We start from the raw sequence: 14,068 nt of genomic DNA, 5'->3' as shown, positions 1-14,068 counted from the left end.
AAAAAATCTCAAAACCTCAAACATGGGGCTTAGCTACAACTCTAAGCTAAAAAGCGATTCAAGAGAAAACTGATTCCATCATGAAAATATTTAATGTATAAAGGTTTGATGGTTAAATTTACATGGATAATTTTTTCCCCCAAACAGGCAGTCCTCACTTTGTATGACAAGAGATCATAAAAAACCAATGCAAGGCAACCTTATTGAACAGTGGGAAAAATTACAATTGTTTCATAACCTTTACAAATTATCAAAACATTAAACTCTTACTGACAGTGTGTAAAGAAATTTTAGAAAGTAAAACTAATACTTATTTAGTACACTGCAATTTAAAACATTAAAAACACTGAGATTAAAGTATTTCATTACTTTGTAAAAAACTTATAAAGAATAGTTTGAACAGTCCTTGCCTCTTCTGATCATGTAACTTATGATATGGAGTAAGCATATTTTCTATGCCTAAGGCACTGTGTCATATCTTTTCTAAATATAATCAGCTTCTAACATTTTATCTTTGCACTTTCAATGTTGTGAAATATCTTTAATGTTTTTTTTGTTGGCACAGCTTCCTCTGAGAAATCTTCATCCTTTTTATTACAACCACTTTCCTCATTTATGTTGATAAGCTTGCCTTCCCTAAGCTGCTCTGGCTGCGTATCTAGTCTCTTCAAATACAGCACATCTACATTCACAAGGTTATTATTCACAAGGCTATTTATTCTATAACTCCACTTACATTCAATTCAAATTTCACTTCTAGCAATTTCAGTTTCTTTTTTGGCCAATTCCCGATTTTGTTTTTTCTTTAAATGTAAGCTGGATGGGTATATCATTGAAAGACAAAGAAGCAGTAACACTACTACATAGTGTGCTATCTGTGCTTGAAATGAGAAACAGATGCACACTGACCAATTACCAGTAAACTCTGAAAAAAAGAGACCTGTTCTGCATCTGTTATTTACATCTTAATTTGTGGACTGATGAGCTAGCAGCAAATTTTGTAGTTTATACAATTATAGTTAATATTCCAGACTAAATGAAATTTGAAACTTGTTGGGGGGGGGGGGGCTGATGCTGTTTAATTATACCATGGTAACCAAAATTCACACATACTAGAACTCCCCAAAGCTAAAGATTGCCTGTGTCCTTCTCTCCTCTTCATACTTTGACTTTAAATTCTACTTTTGTCAGACAGCAATATTCCTATTCTTGCTTTCTTTGTGACTACATTATACTGTTACTTGGTCATGTCTTGTTTGAGCCTTGTCTCACAAAATAAGACACAGGGAGATTAATAGGATTAATCAAATCTAAAAGTCTTAATAGAAGTCTGTTTATATATTGTAATCACTTATATTTGGTCTTATTCATACCACCTTGTTTTACATACAGATTCAGATTTTCAAGCTCTATTTTCTAATATTAAAAAAAAAATTCACACATAAAGATGCTCAGTATCATTAGCTATCAGTGAAATGTAAATCAAAACCAGAATAAGATATCTTCACACCCAATAGGATAGCTATAATAAAAAAGATAATAATAACAAGTCTTGCCAAAGACATGGAGCAATTAGAATCCTCACACATTGCTGACAGGAATATAAAATGGTGCACAGCTGATCTGAAGTCTGGCAATTCCTCAAAGATTAAATATAAAGTTACCATGTGACCGAGGAATTCCACTCCTACAGAAATGAGAACTAGTCCACACAAACACTTGTTCACAAATGTTCATAGTAGCATTATTTATAATAGCCCAGAGCAGAAACAACCCAAATTATCAACTGATGAGTAGATAAAATACAGATCAATACAATGGAATATTTGGCAATAAAGACAAAGTACTATCATACTACAAAATATAGATGAACCTTGAAAACACTATGCTAAGTGAAAAAAAAGCCACTCATTAAAGATCATATATTCTATAGTTCAATTTATATAAAATGCCCAGCACAGGCAAACAGTTTAGTAGTTGTCTACAGCAAGACAGGAGTAAAAGGAGAAATGAGAATTATCTACTAATGGGTACAGGCTTTCTGGGGTGATGAAAATGTTCTAAAATTGTGCTAGTGGCTACACTACTCTCTGGGTATACTAAGATCTATCAAACTGTATGCTTTATTTGGATTGTTTGGGATATGAATTATATCTCAATAAGGCTGTTAAAATATTTTTCAGTGACCACTACATCCCATCAAAGAAAACAAAAATGATCCATAATTTTACCAACTAAGGAGAGCCACTGTTTTCACCTACTTTTTGTTTACACAGAAATGTAAAAAACATGTAATTTTAATGTTTTACGATACATACTCACCCATACTTTTTCAAATTATAACGAACATCTTTTTATGTCAACAATTACTTAACACTGAATAGCTATCCCAAAATCACTGTCTATTGCTCAACCATTTTCTATATCAAATTTTTTATTATAAAATGAAGCTATAATAAATAATGTATTGCTCAATCTTTTCACATATCTTCCTAATAAATTCTAAGTGGAACAGTTGGGTCAAAGATTATGCTCAAGACTATGGAGCTCCTTAATAAGACTCAAAAAACTATGGTGGATGAAAAAAGAACCCTCATATGTTCTCACCCCAAAAAAGAAATGGCTAATTATTGGACATGATGTAGGTGTTAACTAAATGTTAGCTAATGCAACAGTGGTAGGTAATCATATTGCAATATATAAATGTATTAAAATCAACACACCTTAAACTTACACAATGTATGTCTATTACATTTCAGTTTAAAAAAAATATGAAGAAAACACAAATACACATAAAGAATCTTCCCCAGGGATGCAATCCCACAGGTCTGGTGAGCAGAGCTCAGATAGGTTTCTAGACATTCACTGCTGGTCCCCAAGGGCACAACCTTATATGGCTGTTGCTCTAATTTATTCTTCAAAGCACTCCATTTTAAAATGACATTAAAAAAACTCAAAAACATACCAAAACAGTAACAAGTTTAAGCATTGTTTCTAAAAAATAGCAGTAAAAATTATTTGCTTCCTTTGTAGAGAACTCTTTTAATGTTTGTTTTTAAAATTTTTACAACTAAAAGATATACACTAACTCAAAGTAAGTTACCCACCAAATGCCAGAGGTGAAAGGAAACTTAAGGATAACCAAAATCCTCCTTTTGAAGATTGGAAAACTGAAGGCCAGAAAGAGTCACTGGCTCAGGGAAGGTGATCTAGCTATTAAACAGCAGAGTCTCAACTCTGTACAGTGTTCCCTTAAAAAGGTTTCAGGGTTTCCTTTAACCACTGTAATATAGCCTTGAAACATCTACCAATAAAATATTGATGTCATATCCCTATACATATAAACTCAGATTTCAAATACCAATGTCAAAGCCCACAAGGATCAAAGTTAATGTAAAATGTCATTAAGAAAATAGCAAATCATTAACTAGAGTACTAATTTCATAATTTTGAAGCTACTTAAATCCTGCAAGTGTATTTCTTACATGGCATATGCCTAAAGGCCGTAAAGTGTATTCCTTTAGGCATAAGTACACAGAAAAGCAGTTCTCTAATGTCACTTTTTTGTAAATAATGTATGTGAAAAACATACACATATATGCCTCACAAGAACTTAGTTATTACATGCCTAGAACCTTTCCTTTAAAACAAACCAGAAGTCACATATGAAAAAAAAGGGGGGGATAGGAAAGCTTACCACAGCTGAAGACAAGAAGCTCAAGGCTCATTTAACTGTTGCCAAGCAATATTATAATACAGAAACTCCTATCTTTTAAAACATTGATTATAACTTGCTGCTTCAGTTCTCCATTATTATTAAATCACAAAATATGAAACATACTTTATACCAAGATTTTCTAACAGCATGCACTATTTTATAACAGAAACTGATTCAAGACAATTGATGATACATCTACTATGTGCCATCAAGCTGATGGTATAGAGATGAACAGTTCCTCATTATATAAGGCTCATGAGAAACCTGTTCCACACCAACATATGCAGCTATGTCTGTACACGGTAAACTGCAGAAAATAAAATCCTCTTCTATGCTTCATTTACTCCTTTCTTGTGGGCAGATTATACAAAAAACTGATTAACCAGCTGTACCTTCCCATTCACTCCTAAAACTGTACCTTAGGCAGGTTTTGAAACAGCCTTGATGGGTATTTTTAAAGTTCCTAGAACTGAGCATTTAACATCTTTGAATCAAGACAAGTAAGAGCAGTAAGGAGATAAAAGCAGTAAAAACATCCTCATTTAAAATTTTCTACTTTAGAAAAATAGACCTCGATGAGACTACTTTCTCAATTAGCAATGGTAGTTAGTCAGCCAAACTCCAACTGCACTGCAAATAATTTAATGAACACAAGTATTGGTCTTGAAAAATAATATGCAACATTATCTTTAATTGTTAATAGCTGACATTTAATGCTTAATACATGCCAAGCACTGTTTTAAGCATTTTTCATGTAATATCTTGTTTGCACCTCAAATCCTAAGGTAGAGTATTTTATTACTCCCATTTTACAAGGCAGAAGGAAGCTGCCCAAAGTCACACAGCAGGTAAATAGCAGGATTCAAAGATAGTCTTCGGATCCAGTTGTCTTAAATACTGTATAAATGTCAGCTAATGGACAGCACATTCATAGTCAACAAATGATTTTATCTAGGTCATAGAACTTTCAATCTATCACCAAACATTTATTTAACAGCTATTATGTGCCAGGCACTTAAGTAAAGTATAATAAGCAAGATAGACAAGGTCCCTGCTCTCCAAGCTCTTCACTTGTGGGTGAAGGAAAAGGAAACATTTCAGTCATTACTGCAACAGAGAAATAAGCATGAAAAGGAAGATTTGAGCTAGGATCTAAATGACTGAAAATCTGAAGACATACCTTTCCCAACAAAGAAAACAATCAAGAAGGACCTGAGGCAAGATGAAATACAGTAATGTAGAAAAAAATTGTGATCAGGTTGTAGGGGCTTACAAACAGCACTTGTAGACAAAATGTGGGGGTTTAGTTTGTTAGTAATGTTAATAAGGGAGCCACTGAAGGTTTTTGGACAGGGAAAAGACATAATCTGACTGGGATATAAAGATCACTTTGACTATATGTGAAGAGTGAAAACTGAGACCAAAAGAGGATTAGGACACTATTTCTAAGACTAATTGCGGCATGAGCTTAAGCGGTAGTAGAGGCAGAAGACCTTAGAATGCACTTTAACAGAAAAGAACAAGACTTGCTGACAGACAAGATGTGGGGAGGAAGAGAAAAGGATATAAAATAAAATCAAGAATACCCAGACTTTTGGTTCATCAAACCACTGCATCCATGTGAGTCTCATTTACTAAGAATCTATTTTGAATATATTCGTTTTAAGATACCTAGTAGACAGTTACAGTAGGTACATATAAGGGCTCTTGTTATCTAATATTCAAAACTTTGCTGGATGAATTTACTGTGAAAGGTAGAAAACTCTTAAGGAAAATCAGATGTCTATAGGGTCAGGAAAAGAATGGAATTACAAAAGGATTCTGCTCTAAATTTACAGTTTAAAAAATCTTAATCTATAAATCAATTACGAGTAAGTACAGTTTTCTAAATTGCCATTTGGTCTATGGGTTTCTTTTCCCATCTCCCTAACTACAGGCTACTAGAATAAACTCCCATTTCTGCAAATTCCAAATTAAAAGGTTCAAACAATCACCCTCCCAATTTTAGAGGGGGAAAAAGGCAAATAATCACTGAGATCTAGTTCCTAAAGATTAACCTTAAGCACCAAAAAAGTTTAGTCACCAGAGCTAATAGATACAACAGCACTGCCTTTCTAAAGATAATGGTGTACTTCTGAGAATACTAAGGCACAAAAATTACAAGTGCATTTTGAAATGAAAACTTGCTATCATTAACTTAATTTTACAGTTTAATTCCTTGAATATATTCTACTTTTTAAGTATTAGTAATTCACTGTCTTCATTAACCACTTAATACCACTGTTCTGTTATTACCCAAACAAAGCTTATGAACTTAAGTTATTTGGTGTAGTTTGTTTTGATTTATAATTCGTATATATTTACAATGTAAAAATCCCGATTTTTTAGATGCTGGGAAAAGGATGATCATTCTTCTAAATTTAACATAAGAATGAACTATGTGTTCTATAAAACTATAAGGACATGTAAAAATTCTAGAGAATGTCTACTCACATTACTCTGATATAGTGTTCCCAAACTTCACATGCATCAGAATCATCTGGAAGGATAGTTAAAACACATTGCTGGGCCCCACACCCCAGTTTCTGATTCAGTAAATCTGAGGTGGGGCCTAAGAATATTCATGCCTAACTACAGTTCCCATGTGATGTTCCCAGGTGTGGTGCCACCTGACCTGGTACCGTACGTTGAAAACCCCTATTCCAATAGAGTACATAATTTTTCATTAAAAGATACCTTTCCCTTTTAAATTTATGGATGTTTTAAATGGTAGATTATCCCAGAGAATCAGAAACTCATCATTTCTTACAGAATTAAATTTTTATATTTAGGATGTACCTGAACTCAACTGAAAGTAATTATACTGAAGGCCAAGCCAATTCTGGACTCAAAACTGTATTTTAAAGCAGGTAATTACATGGTATATGATTTCATTAATATAAAATGTCCAGAATTGGCAAATCTAGACAGACATTAAACTAGTGGGGATCTAGGGCTGGGGAGGGGGTAATGAAGAAAGACTGCTAATAGATACGTAAGTAAATATACTAAAATCCACTGAGTTACACACTTTAAACAAGTGAATTTTAGGATGTAAATTACTTATCAATAAACCTGTTTTTAAAAACTACATAGAAGTTCATATAGTAGCTAAGCAACATTAAACCAAACATTGCCATTGTAGGCACTCTAAGGAATACATAATTCTAATTAGAGTATCACCAGCTTTGTTTCACCTGATTCCAGGTAAACAAGTCTACTTTACCAAAATTATTGCAGATTCTAAACATCAAGTTCAAAGTTGGCAAGATTATATATGACTTATAAGGCTACTGAAATATAAACACGTAGTATATTTTTCAAAACCAAAGAGACAGTCCTGGAGTAATCCTCTGCCCCTAGAATTAACAGTTCAATATTCAGCTGCAATTTTTGAAAAATTAATTTGCTTCACCAAATCCCTTCTCTGCCCACAAATCCACCAGGGGCAGCAGAGCAGTAATGGTGGCTCTCAGGACCACATAAATACACACAGAAGGAAGTACCCAGATTTCTTCTCACCTTTCCCACAATATACCATTTGTGTGGCTAAAATCACAAAGCATAAAACAGGGTGCCAGGCTTGTCATTATAAAAAAGCACTAATTATACTAAATATGAAAACCGAATGCCTTGTTAAAACTTTCCCTACATACTTTCATCCATCAGTTATTCTTCTAATTGCCAAGAGGATCTATATATATATACACATATATATATATATATATATATATACACACACACACACACATATATATATATATATCATCCTTTTATGATTAAGGAAACATCCATTCCAATAAAAGGTAAACCTAGTGTCTAATTTTTCCACCATAAAAATAAATTTAAAAGGGAAGCTTGAAGACTTTTTTTCCCATAGTTCAAAGATGATTTTAAAGTTTCCTATTACTTTATCTTCTCTTTGAATTAGTAGCTTCTTGTTTTTCATTTTATGCCCAATGAACCTAATAAATTCACTCTGATTTGCCGCTAGAGCTAAAAGGACTTACGTCTCATGAGTTCCAAAAAAGAAAATAGGTAGTTTGTTTGTTGGTGGTTTTACAGCCCCATCAGGAACTTCATCTACCTAAAAGAAAGATCAGAAGAATTAAAATCTCTTAAATCATGTGCACCTACACACACCAGAATAAACTGAAAACAAGATAACAGATAACAAGGAATCTGCTATAAAGTGGACCAGTTATGGTCCACAATCCCTTATTAACCCAAGAAGCCCTGAAAATCAAGATATTTCTCAAATTTCAGCTGGTGGCAAAACCTGGATTGACACTGAAGCTACTCTATCATTTCTTTCACCCACCCAGTGTTTCTGAGGCTTCTCTGCAGAAATAGTGTGCTAGATTATCATGTGCCATCCCAGACCCTACCAGAAGCAAGATACATGGCATATGTACCATCATAACCTTTCCAAAATACCAAAATTCTGAATTTTTTAAACAAATCTGGCCCTAAGCATTTCAGACAAGGAGGGTGGACCTGCTCAAAAATTTTAAATCCTATTTCTGCAGGGAGGCTATACAAATATTGGAGTAATATAAAAGCAGGCATTAAGTTTAAAGCAGTATTTCTCAAAGTCTGAAACATATATTCTGGAAAGATCTTATACCTACACGGCTGAATCACATGAAGTTACCTGTTTCTTTTTCATTTCTTTTAACACTTTTAACTAAGTAAGGAAGAAAGTATCAGGTACTGTTATGTCTAACACAATAATACTTGTAACTGTCCCTTATCAGAGTTAAAGCCATCAGGTAATAGTATTTAGCCAGAATTTAACATTTCAACTTCGTTACTTATTTTAAACTTTATGACAATATTTCTATTTCATAATTTTCATAATTTCAAAGACACTTTAAAAAATCAGTTAAATCTGTTAAGAAGGGAACAGACTAGAGGACCTACTGTGCTCAGTACGCATCATTATGTTGAAGAAAAGACCATAAGCATGATTTGACTAGTTGGCAAGTAGTCTGAAGGTTTCAGACATTTAGAATCGTTACCATTCAACACCCTTAGGAACTTAATTTTCTCTATCGACGACTGTACTGTTTTCAACTTTGTGACAAGTTGAGGAATTATGAAAATCCTTAAGAGGCCTTAAGATAAGGGGTATTTTCTGTCAACTCAGCTCATATGCTTCTTTCTTCTAGCAAACATCTTTAAAAGTCTGTACAAATGTCTAGCACCTAGAGTTTAATATATGCTGGGCAATTTTTCTAAAGTTGACTTTAAAAATGTTTATTACTGGTCCAGGATTACAAGAATGTACAAGACTTAAAAATTAATGAAGTTTGAGACACACAGACAGAAAATATTAAAATTAAAATTCGAACAATGGTTGTCACCTTCACAGCTTAGACCTTAAATACATACTTTAAACTCTAAAGCAGACTCAAAATTTAAAAGACTGGAGAGAAGACAAAAAAGAATATAATTCTTGGAGAGAAAATATCAAAACCAAATTCAACTATTTCTAAGAAAAAAGGGGAAAAGGAAACAGATTAAAATTTCCCATTTCAATCCAAATTAAATGTTAAATATAAAATTTATTAAACAAAGAAAATACTCTGGCCCACCAAAGGCTATTTTACTGTGATTTTATTAGCATTAACTCTCAATCACCTTGAAGCATGTGAGGAAGAATAATTTGGAAGAAGAGATAATTTCTAAAACATTTTCATTTGGCTTTTAACTGCACTGTCGCATAGAAATCTGAATATAGATGTATCCCAGAGCCTCAGATTTTATAACACCTCAAAACAAATGATGCTAAAACCACAAAAAAAAAAAAAAGTATCTTAGGAGAACCTTTAACCTGCTCAGTTTCCCCATGCTCTATTTAAACATGAAGTATTGTTTTTTTAAGTGCATGATTTATGTACTAAGGATTAGGGGCAGGTGTAATAAAGAAATTCAGTTTATATCTGTCACCTTTGAGAGGCTTATGATCTTTTCAGAAGTCAAAGAATGCATGTAAGAATTAAAATAAAAGGTTATCACAAAGGAAATAAAGTGTCAAATATACAGACAAAAATTATGGTTAAGGATTTTTCAAGTAAGACTCCACTAAAAAGGTAGACTTAATAGGCTGCAGAAAAACAAAACAAAACAAAAAAAAACCTTTCCAGGATGGGGAAGGAAACCTGTAAACCTGAATCTGTAAAAAGCTGGATGGGAAAAATTAAGAACCAATGAACATTTTATACTCGGATAGCACTCAGCAACTCACTCCATGATTCTCTGTAACCAATGGCTATTTTTCCTACCAGCTGATGTAATTAAAACTATAGGACTTAATTATCTTTAAGAAATACACTCCTCAAAGAGGAAATTAGGAGAAATTACAACCTTAGAATATCACGTTTGTATTTAAGAAGGCTCTTGAGCTTACAAATCTACTTGAGCGCAACATTTTTTAAGTTCTATAACTATCTTAGAACCTGAGTCCAATCATAAACTGAAAGATCTTTTTCTGAAAATAGCACTTAAATATTTTAGATGGTCTCAATTCCTAAATGTCACCAAAAACAAAAATCCTGGGTCTTTAACCACCTCTCAGTACATGTGAATCCAGGAATGTGGGTCTACTCCACCTTTTGCCTATGGGAAACAAAGAAGTTAAACAACTTCAAGGTCATAAGGCAAACTTCACCAATAATAACTTGAAAATAAACATTTTAGACCTTCCTTAGTGCTACCTCCCTGTAAAAATCTCAGTAGTATCCAGTCCTAGATCTTATTAAACAAGTGTAATCCAGGAGGCTTCATCAACTACAGAACATTAAAAAATACCTACAAATTTAATTTAATCACATGTAAGTCTTTGACACCCAATAGCGTGAACAGAATCCATAGGTATTTTGCATTTTATTCAAAATTTAGAAAATGTTCCATTTTAATTTTTAAACATAAAATCCATACTTCATTATTTTCACCTACAATGGGACATTAACAGCATCACCTCTAAATATTTCCTATTAAGAAAACCTGTCAAAAACAAACCACAGGAAAATACCTAAATATGTAGAAACACTATATTTTTTAATTACATGGGAGATTAATGGGAACAAAAACTAAAATAAAAGGTGAGGTTACAAACAGAGACTAAAAGGGAGGGAAAGGACATGAGAAAATAATTAAGAGGAAAAAAGGTAGGAAGTAGGCCTCTGAGGAAGGTAGCATCGCTAAATGCGAAAGCTAAAAATCACTTACTCGAGCTGGCCAATGAGGATAACCTTTCATCTTGGCGAAGATGAGGTCCCCAGGTTTGAAATCGCGAGTCATGTTTCGGGGGCGAGGCCGGGGGTCCGAAGCCCAGGAAGGAGATGCGGGGGGCGGACGGCGAGGGGATGCAAGAGGGCGGACGGGAGCCCAGGTCCCCAGAGGGGCGGGAGGGGGAGGATGCCTTGGGGTGTCCCGACGCGCCTGCGAGAGAGAGCAAGGAGGGCGGTTAAAGCTCAGAAACCCAGAGGGAGGGGCCGTACAGGGAGGGCCGGAGAGGGGTGGGGGTGGGGGTGGGAGAGTGAGGGGAGAGTCGCCTCCCGCTCCTCCCCCGCGAGTGCGCGGCCTCCGCAGCCCGAGAGCTACCCCTCCAGGCTTTGCAAGGTACGCCGCTCGACGACCTAAAAGACGCCACCACCTGAGGCAGAGATGCTTCTCAGCCCCAATTTCCCCCTTCTCCCGCCCCATCTTTCCTCAGGTTTTTCCCCCTAAGCTTAAGCCCCAAGAGAGAGAGGGGTGGGGGGAGGAGAAAAACATGGCAAAAGGAAGGGGAACGGTCCCTTCCCATCCACACACGACCTCTCGGCCAACCTGCTTCCCGACGGTCGCAACCCTGGGCCGAACCTCGGCTCCCAGGCGGGCCGCGGCCACTTCCCCGCTAGAGCCAGGAGTGAGGCCACTGAGGGGGGGCGGGGCGAGTGCCCGCCGCCCGCTCACCTGCCGGGGCCGCGGGCGCGGAGGCTGCGGTGGCGGGCCAGCCGCCTCTGCCCGCGTCCACGCAAGCCACCTGCGCCACCAGCTGCCGCAGAGGCGTCTCAACGGCACCGAATCACAACCGCCGCCGCCGCTGCCGCCGCCGTCGCTGCGCTGCTCCCGCGCGGCTCCCGCTCGGCGCCCGCTAGCACTGGGGCGGAACCAACTGCTCGCCGACGGAAGGGGAATAACGCAGCACCCGCCGAAGGCGTGTGGCTCCGAAGCGGAACTTCAGGAGACCCCAGATCTCCACATTTGCTTTTGCCTAACAGTTGCAGCCAGACGGAGAGAGAGATGGGTGCAAAGTAACAAAGGAGTGGTCGCAAACAGCTCGGCCCGCTGCGGTCCCCCCTACGGTTTGCGGAGTGGTCGGGCCCGGCCCGCCCCTGCTGGCTGCTCTGCGTGTGTGTATTTGTATGTGTACTGTATGTAAAAGGCGGGGAGGGAGGAAACGATTGTTGTGGACGGGGTTTGGGGGCGGGTATCCGGGCCTCCAGCCCTTGGCTGTGTGTTAGGCAGAACCTGGCAGCCTAAGTTGCATGTTCTTGCATCGTTTCCCAGGGTGGAGAGGTTTTAAATGCTGCACTTGCGCGGTTTGCACCATCTTAAAAAGAACTGTACAAAAACCCATAAATGAAATCCGAGCATGAGGCGGTTGCAGGGTGTGCAGCTTGTAGGCCTCTTAAACCTCGCTGAAGGGGCCTAGCAGTCTCCTTTTACTCGAAATTGTAATATGAGAAAGCCCCATTTCTTTTCTTTTAAATTTAAAGCACCAAGAACTATTAAGAAAAATGCAATCCTAACGAATGCAAACGTGCAGGATAGAAAACAATGGCAGGAAAGCATAAGCCTTTTAGATAGGATGTGGGTTTGGGCCCATAGTAAATTTTAGTTGCGTCTAAATTTTATTTCTCTAGTAGAATGGTAGCTGTTAGGTGGTACAGTGTAAAAAGTGCTACTAAACCTCAAATGTTTTTAATCACTCAAAATACTATTCAAGAGATTTCTAAAATTATCTTATATCATTTAGCCAATACATTTTTTTACTATGTTGGTAGTAATATGCCCAACCTTGTGATGTGAATTGATAGTTTAATATTTTTACTGTACCAGAACTACGGCACCAGAATTACGGCACCAGAATTGTCTAATTTTATTTAACCATTAACATACACTCAGGTTTCCAATAAATGTAGCAAGTAAGAAGGTATTTTGAAAAGTAATAAAAACTAATCTTAAATTTTGTTTTATCTTTCATTTGAACCCCCCTACCCCCAGAAATACCTACTGTGTGTCAAGCACTATTAGATGCTAGGAATACAACCATGAAAAACAAGCACAGATACCATTTGAAACAATGAAAATATGAAAACATAAGAATATTAAAATATAGAAATTATAGTATGTAGTTCATACTTCTTTAAATGAAGGACTCACAACTGGGAAAAATTAAGAAAAGCTTAATATTAAATAAGTAAAAACTGATAAGACTTATTAAAAAGAGATACGCATAGGCTTTTAAAAGGAATGAAAGAAGGTATTTCCAGTGCAAAATGTCTTGCAAGGAGACTGAATCATACCTCAACAACACGCAGAGGGTTCCAAGTGCTGCAAAAAGAGAAATTGACTGGCAAGGGAGAGGGAAGGGTTGGAGAAATGTCTTGAAGCTTCTTATCCTGAATTTGAGTTTGATGTGATGTATACTAGGGAGCTACTATAGACTGCTGAGCAAGAAAGGTAAAGATGAGTCTAGAAAGTTTTTCCTGCTTGCTACAAAGTTAGATAGCAGTAGAAAGAGGCTGGAGGGTTACTGCTGTACTCCCTGAGTGACTGGTTTCTGGATGAGATTGTTGACTATGAAAAAGGGAAGGAAGGGCAGAGCTAAGTACACAAAGGAATAATTGTCTGTTAGTCATAAATCGTGCACAGGAAAAAGGGGAGAAAGATGTATTGAAGAAAATTCCAAGACACTGAATAGGTGAGACCATGGCATTATCCAGCAATTTCTTGTGCACCTCCTCTGTTCTAAGCCCAGTAAGGCTTTGCAACTCCAAGTGTGGTCCAGGACCCAGCAGCAGGATGGGCTTCACCTGGGATCTTGTTAGAAGAAACTCAGTCCCTCCCAGACCTGCTAAATCAGAATCTGCATTTTAACAAGATTCCCAGATGATTCTTATGCATATTCAAGTTTGAGTAACTACTGCTGTTCAAGATGCTACAGACTCTAGGAACTTAAATAGGGAAGACAGATATGTATTAACAGATAAATTATAATTAATATTAAAAGATAAACTTTTATTAGTGTTAAATGATAGC

The 14,068-nt window shown here is 36.6% G+C and overlaps 1 protein-coding gene across 6 annotated transcripts in view; it reads right to left on the bottom strand.

Moving 5' to 3' along the window:
* Positions 1-12,147, bottom strand: part of PSIP1 (PC4 and SFRS1 interacting protein 1) — a 39,730-nt gene extending 27,583 nt beyond the window's left edge. For 5 of the 6 annotated variants that reach the window (XM_032477682.1, XM_032477685.1, XM_032477688.1 and 2 more), the window contains exons 1-3: positions 11,717-12,147; positions 10,991-11,203; positions 7,768-7,844 (exon numbers count right to left, since the gene is read on the bottom strand). In XM_032477682.1, the coding sequence (XP_032333573.1) occupies positions 7,768-7,844; positions 10,991-11,062 (149 nt within the window). In that variant the 5' untranslated portion in view covers positions 11,063-11,203; positions 11,717-12,147. Of the gene's footprint in view, positions 1-7,767; positions 7,845-10,990; positions 11,204-11,590 lie in introns of all 6 variants that reach the window. The other variant, XM_032477684.1, reaches the window with a different exon arrangement.
* Positions 12,148-14,068: the final 1,921 nt, after the last annotated feature.

Source organism: Camelus ferus, chromosome 4 (genome assembly GCF_009834535.1).
Source record: "Camelus ferus isolate YT-003-E chromosome 4, BCGSAC_Cfer_1.0, whole genome shotgun sequence".
Taxonomy (NCBI): Eukaryota; Metazoa; Chordata; class Mammalia; order Artiodactyla; family Camelidae; genus Camelus; species Camelus ferus.
This window is presented reverse-complemented; position numbering and strand designations above follow the sequence as displayed.